The sequence below is a fragment of the Centroberyx gerrardi genome, chromosome 5 (assembly GCF_048128805.1).
Source record: "Centroberyx gerrardi isolate f3 chromosome 5, fCenGer3.hap1.cur.20231027, whole genome shotgun sequence".
NCBI classification, from domain to species: Eukaryota; Metazoa; Chordata; class Actinopteri; order Beryciformes; family Berycidae; genus Centroberyx; species Centroberyx gerrardi.
The window spans coordinates 17686302-17700081 of record NC_136001.1 but is presented as its reverse complement, the minus strand read 5'-3'; the positions used below and the strand labels follow the sequence as shown (position 1 = coordinate 17700081).

Below are 13780 nucleotides of genomic sequence, written 5' to 3'. Positions count from 1 at the left end.
TTACAGTAGACCTAGTGTTTGCACTCTTAACAAAAAGGTTTACCGAAAATGTAAGTCAGGTGCGCAGGACAAGCAAATGATCAATGGGTTGAAGAAAGCAGCCCGCACACTGACAAGAAATACAGAAGAGGCTCCTCAGATGCGAAAAAAAGGGAAAATATTTATTTACATAGTGCCCAACAAAAACGTGGCAAAAGTGCAGTGAACAAACAACAGGTGAATGTTTCGGTCATAAGATCCTCAGCACCATACAAAGACTCACTGACCGATTTATAAACTCCTCCAAAATCAGTGTGAGCCAATCAGAAAAACTAGTGGCAAACAGGGAGTGCCAACAATCAGTTCATCAACAAGGCAGCTGAGGCCATTGGAAGTCCATACAATTGCATGGGTACAGACAATTTTCAGGTGTAATTTGGCATGAGACTATGGAAATACATTGCGGGATGTCCAGACAGGACTCTGCAAGAAGGGACATGAGAGTTACAAAAAGGTTACAAAAATATTACAAGAAACAGGCAAGAGATCATTCTTGATTCAGACCATCCGGATATAGAGTTTTCATGTAGAAAATCCATTTACATTCTGACCTTAGTCTGTCTTCTGGTCTTAAGACCGAAACGTTCACTGCACTTGTGCCACTTTGTTGTTGGGCACTATGTAAATAAATATTTTACCTTTTTTCGCATCTGAGGAGCCTCTTCTGTTGTTTTTTGTCGGTGTGCAGGCTACTTTCTTCAACCCATTGATGCCGTGTCCAAGGAAATGGTTTTCAAAAAGTTCGACTTATTTTTAAAATTAGTTTTGACAGTAATCCCCTTATTGTGACTTTCTATCCACAACCCTGTCCTGTGTCCTTATCGCCCCCTGCAGGATGACGCCCGCCAGCTCTTTGCCCTGTCTGCAGCTGCTGAGGAGCAGGGCATTCTGCCTGACGACCTGGCCAATGTGATTAGGCGATTGTGGGCTGACAGCGGCATACAGAGCTGCTTTGCACGGTCGCGAGAGTACCAGCTCAACGACTCAGCAGCATAGTGAGTGTGAATGCGTGTGTATATTCTGTATTGTGATGCTTCATAAGAATTGAATAGTGTTTTTTTTTCCTTCAATTCTTTCATACACTGTAGAAATGTACAGGTCTCTGACTGTTAAGGCGCTCCCTTCACTTCCACCTCTACCTGCACATCAATCAATATGCAATCTGCTCCTGCACACACCCCACTCTGTTTCACCACTATAAATGTAAATGTAGCCAAGTGAGAAACCACTTAGCCACCCGTAAAATCTACTCTTCTCCCCATCCTGCACATCTATTTGTCATTCAAATTAGAAAATAAGATGGCAGTCCCTTACAGTTCAGCAATTCACACACTTTCTTGAAAATATTGTTTTAATAAGAATTTAAAACGGCACTGAGAAAATGTATCAACTGAGATTGCGAGAGGGAGTTTCGTATTTGTTTACTTCGGGTTGGTGGTTGCGCCAATTAGTTGCCTGTCGGTCTCATATCAGCTTTAATGAGTGCTGTTTAATATCCCTGACAACGTTGCCACTAGGCAGGCTGTACTTGTTGGATTGTGTTGTGACTGATCTAATGGTGCAGCCCTTTCAGCTACATGCCTTTTTCACATGCTGCTGCAGTGGAAAACCTGTCCTACACTTCTAGGGAGCTATAGAGTCTACTCTGGAAATATAGTCCAATAACATCCACTCAGTGATTATTTCTTCCTCTCTGGGTTTGATTCTCTGATATTCTAACCCGATAGGCAGAGCATAGAATAGTCTCTGTCTTTGGGGATGAAAACATTAGACTCAAAAATAGCTTTCTCTCAAGGACAATGAACACATGCTTCTAAATAAACTATGAGAATTGATATTTGTGGTAATAAAACCCCAGGGTGACTCCTGAATGAACTATTCATAGAGACGATTGTGGAACAAGCTGAAAATATTGATACCCACTGTTTTACGTGGCAGTGCTATAGAATAGTTATCCTAGCTGAGTCACAACTGTTGCGTCATGCCATATATTCACGGTTACTCAGTCTACCTATGATACCATTTGTCTAAGTGGAAATGTCCAAATCTGGCCCATGCATTTGAAATGGCTCCTATCATATGATACTTAAAACGGTCTCTATTAAGACTGTAAAGAGCCAAAAAGAGATATGTTTTTAATGGATGCAAATATTTGATTTCCTTCTGGCACTATCTTTTTTAACAGCTCACTAAATCTGACAGGTTTTGTCTGTTCATTAATTATTATCATTGTACTGATGTGACATGCATGAATGGCTAGATCTGTGTAATTGAAATGCTGTACACATCTCTCTCTGTGTGTCTGTTCTGTGTTCGTGAAGCGTAGGCTGGCTGGGCCACTAAAGCTCCCAGCTGGCCTTGGATGATGATGTAATGCTTGTGTAAGTGGAGCAGGATGTATCAAGCATGGAGCAGACACCTCCACTCTCCCCTACTGACCAACAGCCTGTCTTAAGGGAACAGGGAAAGGCAGGAAGGGTTGGAGAAGTGGGAAGGGAAGTGGGAAACGAGGAGAGGAGAAAGGGAGGGAAAGTGAAAGAAATGCAGCTGAAATCGATAGCGGGAGAGAAGGAATACCACCCACTTTCTTCTTCCTTTGTGTGAATGCTTTCATCATTGACAAAACTGTCATGTCTGTGTTGCAGAGGCCCTGTCTAATTTTTCTTTCACAGATCCGAACAATTTTGCATGTACTTTCAACATCGCTCTCACAGGCACCATGTAACCTAAGGCCTGCTATCTTACTTTCTGGGATGCAAATGATGTTGTAAGCTTGATCTCACTTTAAGCCTGTTCACTGCCCTGGGATTTTGTACCGAAATAGATCACAGTAGGATGTTCAAATTATCCATTTGTTTTCCCTACTCCAGTACCATACATAAAATCCACTGAAGTGGAGCAAAGCAGTAAGGAATATGCATGTTGCCATAGAAATCTCCCCACTGAAGGTAGTGCATAGTACAAATGGGTCTGGGGACAATGCCTCAGTGGTCTAACTAGCAGACATTTATGGTCAAGATACTGGCACAATATTATGCTGCAGTCAAAACTGCTGTACCTGGTTTTGCCATAACTTAATTATTACAAGACCTTACTCAGTTATGGCAAAACCTGGTACAGCAGTTTTGACTGCATTACAATATTATGCTGCAGTCAAAACTGCTGTACCGGGTTTTGCCATAACTTAATTATTACAAGACCTTACTCAGTACAGTCATTGTGTCTGATGAAAAGCCACCAAGTGGAGATTGGCAGTCTATTATTCAGTGCAGCAACTCAGAAAAGTAGTATATGACTCACTCCATGCAGTAAGTCAGACATGAAGATACGTCCCAAAATTGCTACGGTCCAGCAAAAGAGACACTTATTGTGTTGCATGGTGAGTCAGGCCAGTGTGTATGTGTGCATGTACAACTTATGTGTTTTCCTTTTTTTTTTTGCTCTTGCAGCTACCTGAATGACCTGGAAAGGATAGCCAAGGCAGACTACATCCCCACCCAGCAAGACGTGCTGCGGACTCGAGTCAAGACTACTGGCATCGTGGAGACTCACTTCACTTTCAAGGAACTGCACTTCAAGTAAGAGCACATAGCATCAACCATAAGTCTGATTTTATCCAAGTATCATTTTTGGAAAATCCACACACAACAAAGACCCTCTGTCTCCCTTTCCCTGAAACAAAGTGCATCAGCCATTTTGCTTCCGATGTGAGAGTTCATGGCACGGCTGAGTGATTCACCCACATTCAGGGGGCAGGTCAATGTGTATGAACTGTTAGTGTATTTGACCATTCAGTCATGTGATAATGGTAATGTGACCCCAAGTGTTTACTGACCTCTGATGCCGACTGGCAGTGTATATGTTGAGAGACTGCTTGCCATAACAACTATGTCAAATAATGAGCGCAAGACACACAAAAACACAAGAAGCATCACCTGTCTAGTTGTTTTTACCAACACTCAGAATATAATGTAACGTTTCCCGGTGATGTTTTGGGAGAGCACCTATATAGAAACCTAACTTGGATGTTAGAGGAAAAGGTGAAGTTACAGCTGACACTGCTGGCATGAAATGGCCCACCCAGCAGTTTAGAAGCCAAATTGTATCAGCAAACTGTAAGCTTGATTATGACAATTATTCCAAGAGCTGAAAATGGTGTATGACTACTCACTCCCACTATCCAAGCCATGCCATCAAATTATATACAACTCCTGTCTTAGTCATGGGATAGATTTCCATATTTTATAATAGATCTACACACCTGTGGAGTAGTTTTGTTCCATGTTAGTATTCTATCAGACAGCTGTTTAAGATTGGGATGTGTGTTTTTACTCTGCTAGGTTTATTTTTTTACTGCTATCTGCAATTGACTCTGACATGAACCCTGAACTCTTAAGTGTTTATACCTTTGATAACAGAATTTAGGACTGAAACAGTAGAGTGGTGCATTAGAGTTGTATTCTATTTGGATTGATTATCACTGTCACCATATACCTGATAGGTCTCCTGTTAACTGGGAAGAGCAAGTGTATAAAATGCTCTGAGCTTTGGTGAGGGGGTCTGCAGGCTTTAACCAGCTGAACAGATCTGGCTGACAAATAAAGCTGTCCTTCTGTCTGTCTGAAGGCAGTCACATGGCTCTGCTGTGACCTGTTTCCAGATAAACTCTCTGATATTTACCTTCTGTCACAGCCTCAATATTTGGCCTGAATAATACATGGAGACAATCAATAAGAAGAAAGTCACGTTTTTATAATTCTGTCCTGCTTGCCATAACAACCATGGGAAAAAAACAAAACAATACCTACATACAGAAAAGTCTCGTCTTTTGACAAAAGCTTCATTTAGATTAAGATGGTACTTCTTTAGCACCTGCTCAGCTGGTGAGCAACAACCAAAACACACACTGTGGGTTAGCTGAAACATCACATTAGTCCTCTGTGTCTTCAAAGCATGAGTGTGGGGTACTGTGTGCTACCTCTAACTTTATCACTTCACCTGTCTGTAGGGTATTGCTCACCTGTGACAGCTTCAATCATGGTCCTCAGATTCCCCATTAGCCAGTGTTTTGGCAGTAACCTGCCTGCCTCCTGTAGCCCGCATTGACCCTGCAGTCTTTTATCAGATCCTGGTGCCTCTAATGGATGACTCTCCACCTCCTCCTCACCACTTTTGTTCTCAAAGCAACCTCATGAAAACTTAATGTACATCTAGGGATGGAATGTCACCCTCACTTTCTCCTTCCCTCCTTCTCCACCATCTTTCTTCTTCAATGCCTTTGTTCTCCTCTATCACACACACACACACACACACACACACACACACACCCCATCTTTCTCCTTTGCTTCCTCTCCCCTGCAGAATGTTTGATGTGGGTGGCCAGCGCTCGGAGAGGAAGAAGTGGATCCACTGTTTTGAAGGAGTCACAGCCATTATCTTTTGTGTTGCGCTGAGTGCATATGACCTGGTGCTGGCTGAGGATGAGGAGATGGTGAGGAAGAACCACCATCTCGTATATCATTGTCAACATGCTACTGCGTGGAAAATATAACTTAACTGCTTTCATAAATCTGCTCCTGCACATTTTAAGCATGAGGTGGTCTAGATTGTAAGTTGTTAAAACGCATTAAACATTGCACAAACTCTTATTATGGCTGTAATAATAGTGCATTCCAGGTGGTACAATTGGCTCATTAGGCATAAATGGTCCATATACAGTGGAATCAATGGAGTATAATTATGCAATGAAAGGGAAATGTCCTGAAAGCAAATTTTTCAAGTGACTTGAACCATTTGACCCCAATTTCTTGAACTGTTGTGTGAATGTAGAGGCGGGACCCAGGAGAGATGTGGTTTAAAGATGCTGTAAAGACCCTCCTCTGCACTATTATCCTTCAAATTTCAAATATTAAACAGCATTGTCCCCTGGTGGCCGTTCTTGTGTATTGTTCTCCTTCAGTGGAGACCTAAGTCATAACCAAGCTTTCCTCTCTCTAGAACCGGATGCATGAGAGCATGAAGCTGTTTGACTCCATCTGCAACAACAAGTGGTTCACCGAGACCTCCATCATCCTGTTCCTCAACAAGAAGGATCTGTTTGAGGAGAAGATTACTCGCAGCCCCCTGTCCATCTGCTTCCCAGAGTACTCAGGTAGTACAGGTTGACTAACAAGTCACAACATAGGAAAAACTCACCTGTCCTAAAATTTTTGATAATACCTATTAGGGATGGGACGATATGCTTATCTCACAATACGATTTGATACAACCACGATACGATGTAATAAATAAAAGTTCAATGACAACAAGGTATGACTGCGCAGAATTATGTTTATTTTCGAGCCACAACAGCGACTTGCAGCGACTTAAAAATGTCATTACAAAGTGCAAATAATATAATTTTGAGAACTTGTGAAATTGTGATGGGCAAGCCGTCTCATTTGTCATTACTTAAGCAGAATAAAATGTAGCTAATATTGCAATTCATTTTTTTTTTTTTTTATATATATTGACCCATCCCTAAAAGATGGAATATCCCACTCAGTCCCATGCTGTATAAGAAGTGGACATAAATTGTACATCTGATGCTTTTATGTTGTGGCTTAGGGGTTAATCTTTCACGAATGCGTCCCATCCCTAATACCAATGGCAGACTACTTTCTCATCTTTCCAAACTTTTGCTGCCTAGGAGCGAACAAGTACGATGAGGCAGCCAGTTACATTCAGACCAAGTTCGAGGACCTGAACAAGAAGAAGGACACCAAGGAGATCTACACCCACTTCACCTGTGCCACTGACACTAAAAACGTGCAGTTTGTCTTTGACGCTGTCACTGACGTCATCATTAAGAACAACCTGAAAGACTGTGGTCTTTTCTAAAGGTAGGCTAGAGGTGGGTTGAAATCTTGTGTGAAGCTTAATCGGAAACTTTATTGAGCTGTTTTTCCGCTAGAGTGAAAGATACAGTTGAGCCAGATCCAATCCTCATTGTGTTGTGTACATCAGACGGGATGGGATGGAATGGGAGTGTGCTTCAACAAATCTTTATTGCTCACAGGTTAATTGTCGAAAAGAAAGAAGTACCCTCTGTTAAAATGTGTTCAATGAACTAACCAACACATTACACCTAGAAAGAATTGGGTACGTTATTAAAGGGTGAGAGTGAGGGTTTTAGGGTGATTGGTATGGAGATTCCCCTTTTTCTTTTTCTCCTTTTTTATTTATTTATTTTTTTCCATTTACTTTATTTTCTTCCATACTTAAAAACATGTGAAGCATCACAATTCAATAAACATATTTGAAATGAGGACACTTTATTTAATTGTTTCCATGCCATTTAACAACATTTAACATTCCATTTTGTGTTTAGCAAGTATAGTGTAAACTTCTAAGTGATATAATGGTTGAGGATCAGTTTGAGCATGATAAAGTAGGAAACATGAAGTTATTCCCTGTTACATTGGAAACGTGGAACAATAGCCCTGCTCTCTATCGTCAATACATTTGTATTTGCTCTGTTTGTTATCTAAGACCCGTCTTTCCTTCTCATGCAGGACAATGCCCAATGCACATAGAGACTGCATGAGAGACTGCAACAGCCATGTGATGATTACTGCTTTTCATAATGAAAACCATAACAGACTGAATTCCTAGAGGGGAAGCCTGGCAGAACAATCACTGATCCCCAACCATCACGTTCTCTGTTTAATGTGTTCTTTTTATGTATTTCTTAATGCTCTAGATCAGGGGTTCTCAAACTTTGTCAAACTGAGGGCCTCCAAATAGTTAGTTGTTAGGACAAGAACCCTTAAATAATTTGTATCTCACTATTAGGCAAACAGACTTCTTATCAATAGATTATTCTCTAGAAATTGAACAAACTGTCCCCATATTTTTAAAAAAGAATCTCCATTTTTCCTTTTAGCAAATGTCAGTTTTCCCATGGCCAAGCAACAGGAAAGGTTGTTCAACCACTGAGTAACTGTTGGTAGTTCTGTATATTTCCATTGTATGGCCTTGAGAAGGTTAAGAGTAACCATTTTCAACTTGGCACTAGTAAGTCTGGGTTCCTCAGGAAGCAGTATTTCAACCAAAACAATTGTAGATAACACATTTGTTACATTTTGCCAGAATTTCTGGATCCCTGGACAGTCCCAAAGACAGTGAATCAATGTACCTCACTGAGCTGCATCTTACACAGTCATCTGAATTGTTGCGCTGAAAGCGGTATAATAAAGAAGGAGTTATATGTGTTCGCATAACCCACTTGTACTGCAAAATCTTGAATCTTGTGCTGCTGGTATCCCTAAATAATTTGTGACACTCATCTGAGAATTGTTGTTTTAAAATTAGATTTGTAAAAAAAAAAAGCTATACTAGCCGACTGGCTAGAAGTGGGAAATAATTGATGAAAAAGTAAAACTTATGAGAACAATAACCCATTCTCTCATCATGCCAATTGGTAAATGAAAATACAGCAAAATTAATTTGCTGTTCGTCCTTAGTGTGCCAAGGACCCCTGGATTTCCCCATACCATAGTTTGAGAACCACTGCTCTAGATGGTAGATATTTCATTTGATGAGAGTCTCATTTTTGTATTCAGAGTTCTCAAATTCGGTTTGAATTTTGTTTTTTTGTTTTTTTAATTTCAGTTTTTTTTTTTGTCCCTTTGGTTATGAAATTGAGGTTAGAGAACAGAAAAAATAACTTTTTATAAAAATGCATTACCTTTATGTTAACTAATGTTGGCATTTTATGAAACTTTTGATTGCACAGAGCTTATTTTTAGAAGAAACAAACAAGCATGGAGAATGACAATGGATTAAGGGAAAATTGTTTTTTGTACGATGTTTACACAGAACCAATATCCACAGCTGTACTATACTGCATTGTTCTGCATGACTGTCCATAGATTAGCCTGTATTCCTCACAAACTGAATAACATTCCTTAAGAAACAAAACAAACAAAAAATGGTATGTGTCACTTTAAAGATATCTGCAAGATTTTTAAGTGATTATGTCTGTTCGTAACATGAATTGTTCTATTCTGTTGTTTCATTCCAAGTCTTTTTATGTATGTTTGTGCCTTGATATCTGTTTACACTTGTTCTTTAGACATGCTATCTTCATAGTGTGAATTAGGGCTATTTCTACTCCAATTCAGTTCACACGACCCGTGATTTAAGACTCACCACAACAATGAGGCAGATAGATGATAGTCGTTCATAAATATTAAGATGCATTAAAGTCATTCACTTGTTAAATGTAAATAAAGTTTTGGTCACTTGATCTTTTATTCTGCAGTGTGGTTTGTCAAAAGATGCTGCTGCTACTCGCACTTTGAACAAAACCCTCTCCATTCTGTTCCTACAAGTGTGCACTTATCCTCTAAATAAATGTAAAAGAATAGCATTTCTTCCAGTACACACACATACTTAAGTTCTTTATTTTTTAAATCTTTTGAGAGTGGTGGACTAGTTTATGGGAAATGGTTTGAGAGAGATGGATGCAGCACTTGCGTTGCACTAAAAACCTCACTATGCACCAATAGAGAGCTGTGGTTCATTCCTCACTGCAGCTTACACACAAAAAATGGTGGGGGTTCACATTTTTCCAACTTTAAGTAAGCTATATGGGTGACAGGCATATACTGTATACTTGAATGGATTAAAATGCAGGGTGCTATTGGCACCCAAAGAGGTGGAGTGGTGGAATTCAGGTGAAAATCAGACCCACAGACACAAGTGAGTCTCTTGAATGGTTTGCTCATCTGCAAATGAAATGACAACTTTACAAGAGTCCAATACCATATTTGCATTGCAAAACGCTCATTAAGAAAAGAATGTCTGTGAATGGACTGTATGCATTGGCACAACAATACATTAAGGATCAGCAGACCATGCTCAGATAGCTCAAGAAGTGTGAAAAGACGTGAACTAGGGGCTGAAGAATGAACTGTGGTGACATGGGAGGTCCTGGCTCTCAGACTGAAGGGCTCCACAAGGTGGCGACATGTAAACACCAGTATGACTGCTGTAAATCTGCTAATACAATGCAAGGCATCTCTTACAAAGCAGTCCACACTTTGTTACAAGACTCAGTTAACAATAAAAGCAGTCGCATTTTAAACCATGCATTATGATTGATTTATCCAGCCAAATTAAACTATGAAGAAGTTTTGGTCTTCCGAGTAATGCAATTATTTATTATGTAGTCTGTGATCTGCAATATATTGACTGGATATTAAATGTTCATTATGACTTGACCATGGAAAAACATGTTTGGAAAACATGTCTGGTACAACTTCATCAATCATGTCTGTTTAGACTATTGTTAAAGTTGTTGTAAAAATTGTCCATTCCCTCTCACGGCCAGTGCTTCGTCAAACTCCAGATGTGGCGTCGCAGTAGTACAATGCAACAATGTTACAGTAGAAACCGCTGTAATTAAACTAGGAGGTATCTTGTTTCAGGCGGCTTTCTATTGGTTGATTTGGTGATGCGCGGCGCTGATTTGCTGCGGAGAAAAGCTCTGCCTCGTCAAAGCGGCTGTCAGACCGCAGCTCGGCCAGATGAGCTGCTGCTCCGAGAGGGAGGAGAGCAGGCTGAGCAGACACATCGACTCTGAAAAGTTGTGAATCTTTGGAATTAGCGTTCTGCTCGGGATTAATGTTAAAACAAATGCAAAGGTGAATGTCATTATTATTATAGCTATTATTATTAGCTACTATTATTAGCCTACATATTAGGAAGTGTAATAACGGACGAATAAAGCCCATCACTTACCTGATGCCAATTTCTTTCTTTTTTTATTTGCAGGTAATATTAACCGAATCTTCAAATTCACCAAAGACACAGACACTCAGGAGCAATGGTAAGTCTTTTTTTGTACTTCCATATAATCGAAAATCTTTGTAAATGTATTGTTCAAGGCGCTGTGAGCCTACCACATCCATGGCCAGCTAATTGAGTGTGCAAATCATTGCTTAGGACCCTCAACAGAAATATTTTGTATTTTTGGTTTTACGCACAAGGTAAAGTTTTGAACCGAAAGGCACGTTATGCACGTTTATTGCTGCTTTTTTTGAAGCCAGACAAAAGCAGTGAGCAATTGTTGTAATCTTAGTTGTGGTTCTGTTCTTGTTGATTTTCTACCTTTCTTGACTGTTATTGGAATCCTGGTCGTTGATAGTTTTTGTAAAAGTTGTTGGAAGTGCTTTAATCCGTTTGTTAAACTGACCTATGCAGGCCAAATGCATGTATACAACTGGGTGAATCACATCTCCCTGGTGTTGTGTGCAGCAGACCAAGAAGATCAGGGCATTGTGAATGGTGCATATGACTGCGGAGTCCCTCAGATAAGTCTCCCTTAGGGGCCAAATGGTTCAGCACCCACAGCTGTGATAACATCACCGCATTGTGACTGGTGTCCTTACTACTCCAACCTGAAGGCTGGCAGAGACACGCATTGCATGAGCTTAACTAACATGCTATAATAAATTGGAGAAACTGAAAAAGTGTTAGAGGTGAAAGTAAAATATATGTTGAGCTGTTTTTTTATTGTGGGAAAGTTGTTTATTTTTTAAGAGTCTACTTTTTAAGGAACTTGTTACAGGAAAGGGTTTAGTATTGTTTCATTTTCACAAAGATTGTGTAGCGCTGATGAAAAATGGTACAAAAAGATGGAGCATACAGAAAGTGGATTGCATCTCAGGCTTGGATGATGGTATGATTCACAATTAGTAACACACGATTTCCCGTTGTATAATTCCAAAATGGTGTTGTCATTTCCGGGTTCATAATATGGGCCAATCCCAGAGAGGATGTGCTTCTGCATTCCTCTAAGATTCAGCTCTACTTTGTTCAAACATCCTCTCTAGCTTTAGGAAGCGAGGAGAGTTTCCCTGTATTAAATCTGCATCCTGTTCTCAGAGCTGTGAGCTTTTCATAGAGCATACTGCAAGGAATCCTCTCCATAAAGCTGCTCTGAGGTTTGTCAGGAATGCCTGACTTGTTATATGGCCGAACAGCAGAGTGATCTCAGCTGGTAAAAATCTTATTGGCCCAGTTCTGGAAATAACATAGGGAACTGTTCAAGCCTCAGATAGAACCAGACAGGGCTTGATGGGATGTGTTGGAAGAGGGCCTAACTGCTGCTATTTTCAGTAGTCAACCATACGTTTTTTACTGTAAGTTGTTTTGACAGAAATGCAATTTTAAAATAGACCTTGCAGAAAGCCTGGCTATATCTCTAACTCTTTGTGTCTCTTTCTCATTGTGTAGCTGTGTCTGGGGGATTCTAATGACTGCCTTCGAGACCATATGCACTACATGATGAGATCCCTACAGGACCTGAAGCAGATGAGCAGACCGAGGCCACTGAGTGAACCGTGCTCTCGCTCCTTCGCCAGGACACGACTCTGCCAACAGAAGATGCAGCAAGAGCGGCTCACACGTCTACGCATTTCTGAGGCCAGTGAGGCCAGCACCTATGACTCTGCCTGCTGCCTGGCCAGCCCCCTGGAGGAGGAGGAAGAGGAGCAAGGGCATGAGCGGTTGGCACAGTGCTCCCCCAGCAGTGAAAAGAGCCTGGACTTTGACTCCGGCTACTCTGAGGCCTCTTGGCAGGACGAAGGTGTGGTGCTCAGGAGAACCAGAAATGTGCGGGTCTCTTCTTCCGCCTGCCTCCGCACTAACAGGGGACCTTCTGGCCGCATCCGGCCCAAATCCACCTCAGACGCTTGTCTGGAGCGCTGGACCTCATTTGAGGCCAGTGACCCAGAGGACTGGACAACATCACTGCTGAGCCGCAGCAGGAACAGACAGCCTCTGGTTCTGGGGGACAACAGCTTTGCTGACCTTATAAAGAACTGGATGGACCTTCCCGAGTGTCCTGCAGAGCCAGCAGAACTGAAGCCCAGTGCGGGCCGGCGCCTTGCCAAGGACCTTTTGGTCAACATGCGCAGGAAACTGGCAGGGATGTCGAAAAGTGTGGAGGTGAGGCCAAGGCCAGCAGATCCCACCAGGGTCAGCAGGGCTGCAGAGGCTCCCAAACGCATGTCCTGTCCTGTGGGTTTCCAGGCTCTGAAGCCTTTCTTTCATCAGTCCCACACAGGCCTAAACGAAATGGACACTGACTTCTACCAGTTCACTGCTCTCATGAAGTCGGGCAGCCGACAACCCATCATATGCAATGACATCATTGGATACATCTGAGTGATGCTATAACTACGGACTGACCTTTTTTTCACAAATTTATATACGGCTATTCTAATTACATAATTGGCTTATGTGTCCACAATGTTAATGCTGTTACAATAAAAGTTTTTGTGTTTAATGAATGTCTTCCTGCCAAAATTTGGACTGCGATAAAAGCCATAAAAAACAAATTATTCAAGCGGCTGTCTGTCATTTTGTTTGTGTGTATATTCATATTTCAAGCTTCATAATCAAGTCCTTCATGATATGTAGTGCTGCAGGGACAGGAATGTCTACCAAAGTTACCAGTGTAATATTTTGTGTCATCGTTTGAGTTCAATCAGTCATCTGTTGAGAGTGACAGTGATTAGCAAGTGAGATCACATGACAAAACACTTCATTACAAGTACTGTTTTTATAAGCTGTTAAAGTGCAGATGTTAGTGATGGATATTATATACAAGAATAATGGTCATCAACATCTCAGTCCAATACCGCTTACAAGGTTTGTTAATGGTATGTTGCATAGCAGAAACACAATGAAT

General features: G+C 41.0%; 2 protein-coding genes across 2 annotated transcripts in view; both read left to right on the top strand.

Moving 5' to 3' along the window:
* Positions 1-8049, top strand: part of gnai2b (guanine nucleotide binding protein (G protein), alpha inhibiting activity polypeptide 2b) — a 46546-nt gene extending 38497 nt beyond the window's left edge. The window contains exons 4-9 of the mRNA XM_071895324.2: positions 874-1034; positions 3489-3617; positions 5401-5530; positions 6037-6190; positions 6728-6920; positions 7593-8049. Of these exons, the coding sequence (XP_071751425.1) occupies positions 874-1034; positions 3489-3617; positions 5401-5530; positions 6037-6190; positions 6728-6918 (765 nt within the window). The 3' untranslated portion in view covers positions 6919-6920; positions 7593-8049. The remainder of the gene's footprint in view (positions 1-873; positions 1035-3488; positions 3618-5400; positions 5531-6036; positions 6191-6727; positions 6921-7592) is intronic.
* A 2581-nt stretch (positions 8050-10630) lies between these two features.
* inka1b (inka box actin regulator 1b) lies at positions 10631-13430 on the top strand. Its single transcript, XM_071895273.2, has 3 exons — positions 10631-10727; positions 10858-10912; positions 12322-13430. Exons 2-3 carry the CDS (start codon positions 10910-10912, stop codon positions 13252-13254), a joined length of 936 nt encoding a protein of 311 aa, XP_071751374.1. The 5' UTR covers positions 10631-10727; positions 10858-10909; the 3' UTR covers positions 13255-13430.
* Positions 13431-13780: the final 350 nt, after the last annotated feature.